Genomic DNA, 6,745 nt, shown 5'->3' with positions numbered 1-6,745 from the left:
ATGTAAGCTTTTCGTTTGAAATCGATTGTTATCGCCGCGTCCGCTACTGGCAGTGCTGATAACCACAGAAGCGCGTAAGTACGTACATAGATGCACATACATATACATACATGTACGTGTGTACTTTGAATACCCTGTTGGAATAAAGCGAGCCGTATAAAAAGTATCCAGTTGAAAAAGTAGTTAGAAATGAATCACTTTCAAATTAATGCAGCAGGCGAGTGTCCGGCTCAGAATTGGGAACAATGTGGATTATGGTAGTGTGTCAGTATAAACCTTTTAATAAAAGAATTCAGAAATTCTAATTTGTGTACATTTTAAAAGGTCAATTGGGGTTGTTTATTTTATGTTCTCTTATTGTTTATTTTTAAATCACAGATTGCAGCACGCACTATTCCGAATCTAAAACTAATTCAAATAATTTGAGATTCTATTAATATAATTGATTATTTTCACAGCAGAACTGTGTACTCTGTAGGGGCTATATGTAGATTTTCAATGAATTCAGATAACACAATAGCCAAGCTAGAAAATATCAAACCGGTTTACCGGAAATTTGAGATCATAGAGTTTTAGAATTATCTACTCCCGACTGTACTTCTAGTTGCTTTCGAAATCATTTCCTAAATGGAATTTTCAATTACAGTGGTTGAAAAATAAATACGCACACGGCGTTTTTTCAAATTTTGCCCATTATTCTTTCCAATATTTAATATTTATTATTTGTACATAAAATTATAGCTCATTGTCTAACAAACACCATATAAATTAATATTTCAAACTTTGTGAAAAATTATAACAATTCTGCGAAATTGCATATAAATTTTTAAGTTTTTAATCAGATTTTTTAGAATCTTTGGAGTATGCAGTTTTATAGTCCAATCAATTTTAGTATAATGACGTGTAAGTTTTAAGTTGCAAAAAAATCGTGTTGATTTTTGGCAATTTTTTCCATAAAAGCTTTATTTTCCATAAAAATTATGTTCGACATTTTTTTTTGTATGGAAAAAGTGCGTAATACATTCAGAATAAAAATTATCAGAAATCGGCGCGATTTTGTAGGCACTTCAACTTGTACTTTATTCTGCTAAAATTGGACTATAAAAGCGCATACTCAAAAAAAAATCTAAAAAATCGAATTAAAATGTTGCAAATTTAGATTCAATTTTGCAAATTTAGATATAATTTTTGCATAAAGTTTGAAATATGAAGTTATATAGGTTTTGTTAGATAATGAGCTATACTTTTATAAAAAAATTATCTGCCTTATCCTCAGTCTCGCCTGAAAAAAAAATCACCCGAAAATTTGTCATCCGACAATAGTAAAACCATGGAAACCAAAAGTGAAAAGTGAGTCGCTTCGGTGAAAATGAATCACATGATAATGCTGAATAAATATTAAAAACACAAAATAAAAATAGGAAAAATGTGTTATTTATTTTTCCAACACTGTATATACCCTTTTCAATGAAAGCAGTTATGCGTTGATGTATACTGTTCTCAATAACTGGAAAATGTATGCGCATTACGGTGGTCCAAAAATGCATGTGAAAAAGTAAAGTCGGGATTCTTATGCTCTCACTCCCTAGCATTGTTCTACACCGAGAGTTACCCCCCATTTTATTTTGAAATCAAAAACTATTTAGAGGTAGCTCAAAACGCTCAAAGTAGCAAAAAACCGGATTATTCGATATTCGAAAAAAAGCGCCTTGAAACCGGTTAAACCGGTTTGAAAAAACCGTGTCAATAATCCTAGTATTTATAGATAAATACGCACGTTGTATATTTTCAATAGTGTTCGTATGGCTTGGCTTAACTTCTCGATTGTATATAATACAGTTTCTGCTTTCGCGCCCTGCCGCACGTCTTTGTGGGATTTTTATAGTTTTATTTACTTTTCGGACTGTTTCGTTTTTGTTAAGAATTGTGTCGCACCAAAATCGAAAATTGCTCGCCGTAAGTATGTGAAAGCTCCGCAGTATGAGATATGAGTGCAGCAGTAACGGCGTGACACACCTGGCAGACGCGCATAATACAAATAAAAGTAATTAGAGCAAAGTATTCGAATTTGAAACCACCGCGAAAACCAGAGAAAATTGCAAAAAGTGTTTGCCTCCAACAAACATTCTACAAGTGTAGCATATCAATATCAAATATCTCTACAAAGAATTACCATAAAGTGTTTTCCTCGCAAATATGGATGAAAAATCAAACGTTCCGCAGCGCATTTACCCGTCCACGCCACTTGAGCAGCCGGTCGCAGCGAGTGAACAGCAACAGGCTCTATTGCAACCGGCGCCACCCACGTACTCACAAGCAACAGGTGCCACACCCACGACAGCGCCGGATGCCGCGCATATTGTTGTAATTACGCGTAAGTGACGCAACCTTTGAGTTCCTAAATTGTTTCTTTCGCTTGTGATTTGCTTCTACATTTTTATTTTTCTTTGCCTTGGGTACAGCCGGCGCACCGTTGGCATATGGACCCGCACCGGTGGATATACAGTGTCCCTACTGCCACAATTATACACGCACCCGCTTGCGCTTTAAGCCAACCTCACGCACGCATCTAATTGCTCTGCTGCTCTGCCTTTTCCAGTAAGTGCTTATTATGGCCTTGCCAATTATGGTTTTTTTATACCCGAGGCATGCAGGTTTTAGAGGATTTTTATTATGTACAATCTAGTTCAGTGGTCGGCATTCTAACACATTCAAACGATTCAATAAGTGAGACTGTGTGCGTTAAATGCACTTCTCAGCTACCGCTCTTCGTATACGTGTGAAACACACCTGTGCTCAGAGAGCGCTCAGTGAGCTATAGCCTGCCGACCATTTAGCATTAGTGATTTGAAATTCTAAGAAAAACGGTTTAAGGAAAATGATGAATTTTAAAAGTTTTACATTGCGAAAGTAATTTAACCACAAGAAATCATGAGACCACCCAAAGTTGGTACTGTATAAAGTGGGGTATGCGGACGAAATCGATGCAGAAAGAAGCCCTCTTATAGTCGAAGCTTTTACAGAGATAAGCAGAAATAAGTTTTTGTATTCCGCTGTACAGCGTAAATCTTATCTATAAAAAGATAAATGCGGAACTAAGCCGATATAATAAAATTTTCGAGTGTACTGAGTTGCAATCTATTCAAAGAATTGAAACAAGATACTAGGGGTATCCATCTTAACGCTAAAGTGCATCGTAAACGCGTAAATCCCGTAAATAAACTGGTTTTCCATACAAAATTAAGTAAGTTTACGAGGTTTTCCTGGTTACGAGGCATTGACTAGTTTTGATGAATACCCCTATGTATGTATTTTTATTATACCCGAGCGCACTTGTGCACAAGGTTATATTAATTTTGTTCACATAACGGTTGTTTGTAACAGCCAAAACGAATCGAGATAGTTATAGACAAATGCATACATAAATGATCAGGATGAAAAAATAAATCGATTAAGCCATGTCTGTCTGTCCGTCCGTCCGTCCGCCCGTGTACACGATAACTCGAGCAAAAATTGAGATATCTCAACGAAATTTTGTATGTAGGTTTCCCCTAATCCAAGGTAGGCTGGTATTGAAAATGGGCGAAATCGGACTGTAACCACGCCCACTTCCCATATAACGGTAATTTCCAGAAATACGAAAACTGCCATATTTTAGTACCTACTGAAGATAATTCACTCAAAATTGATATTTACAATAATTTTCAGACGAAAAATAAGAATATTATAAATTTTTGGAAAATGGGCGTAGCCACGCCCACTTATGGTTACATGTGTATATCTTGGTAACCGCTGCACCAATTTCTTCCAAACTTGGCACAGTTGTTGGTCGTGACACAGCATACTAAATGGCCAAAAATTTAAAAAAGTGGACAATAACCACGCCCACTTCCCATATAACGGTAATTTTCGGAAATACGAAAACTGCGATATTTTAGTAAGTACTGAAGATTATTCACTCAAAATTGATATTTACAATATATTTCAGACGAAAATTAAGAATAATATAAATTTTTGGAAAATGGGCGTAGCCACGCCCACTTATGGTTACATGTGCATATCTTGGTAATCGCTGCACCAATTTCTTCGAAACTTCGCACAGTTATTGGCCTTCGCACAGCATACCAAATGGCCGAAAATTTTTAAAATCGGACAATAACCACGCCCACATCCCATATAACGGTAATTCTCGGAAATACGAAAACTGCGATATTTTAGTAACTACTGAAGATTATTCACTCAAATTGATATTTACAACAATTTTTAGACGGAAAATAAGAATATTATACATTTTTGGTAAATGGGCGTAGCCACGCCCACTTATGGTTACATGTGTTTATCTTAGGAAATACAAAATCTTCGATAAATCAGTAAATATTGAGGCTAATTTATTCAAAATTGATGCTTGCAACAATTCTTTACCAAGAAATACGTTTATGGTAAAATTTTTGGAAAATGGGCGGGGCACAGCCCACTTATGATCACATATATGTATATCGGTAACCGTTCTACCAATTTGTACCAAACTCGGTGTGGTTATTGTGCTTGCCACATGAAAGCAAAGCATTGAAAATTATTGAAATCGGACTAAAATTACGGCCGCTTTTCATATAACGGTAAATTTCAGAAATGCTTGAAACCTTAATATTTCGAAATTGAAGGACGCTAATTTACTCAAAATTGATACACTCCGGCTTACCATCTAGCGGTAGGTTTCGGAAAGGTGAAAAAACATATATACTGCGCCGGGTATTTAATGTTCGGCTCCGCCCGAACTTAGACTTTCTTACTTGTTGTTTAATATTTTTCTATTTAACGATTTTAATACTGCTATCTTATGTTTTTAGGCTCTACTGCTTCGTGTGTTTACCCTATTGCATTGGCAGTTGCATGAATACGGCACATTATTGTGGCTTGTGTGACCGTTACTTGGGTACCTATGTACGAGAATAATCAGGATATCCGAGAATGGAAGCTTTTAACACATTTTATTTAGGTCACAAGAAAAAAAATTATTGAAGCTTTGATGCTAAATGTTTATAATTTCAATATGTATAAATTTCAAAGTATTACAAGCCATATGTAAATGTACATACATGTGTACATATCGTTCATTTACTTCAATATTGTCATAATCCAAAAAATACAAATATTGAGTTAAGTTCGCAGAAATCAACGCTAACCGCTCGAACAAAATACGTACTAAGATTTACCATGGGAGTATATACATATGTGTAAATTTAAAACTTTAAGTTTCGCTTTTTTGAGTTACGATACTATTGAAGCAAATGATAGATATGTACATATATAACAATAATATTGCACATTAGGCCGGAGTAATTTGTTCAACGCAAAATTTTCGAAGAAAGTGTATAGCAAACTCAAATTCTACGATTAATTCTAAGCAAAAGTGACGAACAAACTATGTACCAAAATGGACGTTTGACCCTCTCAATTTTCAAAAGAAAAAGCAGTATATTGTATGCAGAAAACGCAAAGTTTATTAAATGAATAACTAATTTCGTTCAGAAAAAATTATAATACAAGAATTTTCTTTTAAAAATTAGGAGGGTCAAACATAATTTTTTGTATATAGTTCGTTCGCCATTTTTGCTAAGAATTGAACGTAGAATTCGAATATGCCATACACTTTTTTAGAAATTTGATTACTCCGCCCATAAGGCATATGTATCTACGATCTTAAATAAGTAAATACCTTTTTAAACTTTGGAGTGCACATACATACATATACATATGTATGCATCTACAAAACATTAACTTTTTTATCTAAATATTTGTAATGAAATTCAGCCGATAAGAAGGACAGCAATAAACGCCACAAACTGTAAGTTAAAATTTATATTTGAATTCATTGTACATGTGTAATATTTTCGTAACTTCATTTATATTCAATAATTTTTATTGAGCTTGAGGCCGTTTAAATAAAAAACTTATTGTGGAAAAACAGAAATAATTTGAAAAAATGGTAGAAGTGGTAGCTATTTCGAAAATCACCACATATCCTCATCAGACTTCTTTCAGTAGGATTCGAACCGACGACCCCACTGACTCAGCCAGCTGCCTATTTATGCACTGTGCTAAATCCGCCTGTGAGTTCTTTTTGCTTTTTCCCACTATTTCATTTGTTAAGCCAACTTCAATCAAACGCAGCTATTCCAGTGCTATTTAAACTTGATCATGTGGTTGTTGGTTTTGTTGGTTCTTGTTAATAATTCTACTATTAGAATGTTTAACTTTTAGGTGTGCTCGTAGTTAAGTTATTTGTTTTTGTTATTTTATGGCTTTATAACAATTATATTCAACAATTTTTATTCATTTAATTTAGCAGGCGAAGGTGGAAGCTATGAAATCACAGAATTCAAGCATTTTACTTCCGAATTATAATTTGTCCAGCTGACGAGTAGACAGTGCGACAGTGAAAATACACAACATAACAAAGAGCAGGTTAATTATACTAATCCTCTATACTAATTATATAAAGAGAAGTCCCTTTTTTTGTTGTAAAAGGTAATCTCGCGAACGGCTGGTCCGATTTTCATAAAATTTTGTATATAAATAGCTTTCAGCAACCACCATTTTTTAGGTCAGAAAAAAATTACTTTTTCCGGTAGGTGGACCAGGGACCGATTTATTAAAAAAAAATCTTATCCGATTTGCTTAAAATTTGGTACGTAGGTACACTCTAAAAAATTTTTGTTTAAATTTGCGCATATTAAGATAGGTA

The 6,745-nt window shown here is 34.4% G+C and overlaps 1 protein-coding gene across 1 annotated transcript; it reads left to right on the top strand.

Moving 5' to 3' along the window:
• The first annotated feature begins 1,898 nt into the window (after positions 1 to 1,898).
• Positions 1,899 to 5,071, top strand: LOC118743650 (lipopolysaccharide-induced tumor necrosis factor-alpha factor homolog). Its single transcript, XM_036476414.1, has 3 exons — positions 1,899 to 2,374; positions 2,463 to 2,598; positions 4,848 to 5,071. Exons 1-3 carry the CDS (start codon positions 2,197 to 2,199, stop codon positions 4,951 to 4,953), a joined length of 420 nt encoding a protein of 139 aa, XP_036332307.1. The 5' UTR covers positions 1,899 to 2,196; the 3' UTR covers positions 4,954 to 5,071.
• The last annotated feature ends 1,674 nt before the right edge of the window (positions 5,072 to 6,745 follow it).

The sequence above is a fragment of the Rhagoletis pomonella genome, unplaced genomic scaffold (genome assembly GCF_013731165.1).
Source record: "Rhagoletis pomonella isolate Grant_MI unplaced genomic scaffold, Rhpom_1.0 Rhpom_scaffold_00007, whole genome shotgun sequence".
NCBI classification, from domain to species: domain Eukaryota; kingdom Metazoa; phylum Arthropoda; class Insecta; order Diptera; family Tephritidae; genus Rhagoletis; species Rhagoletis pomonella.
Note: the sequence above shows the minus strand (reverse complement) of the source record. Positions and strands in the feature narration are given on the sequence as shown.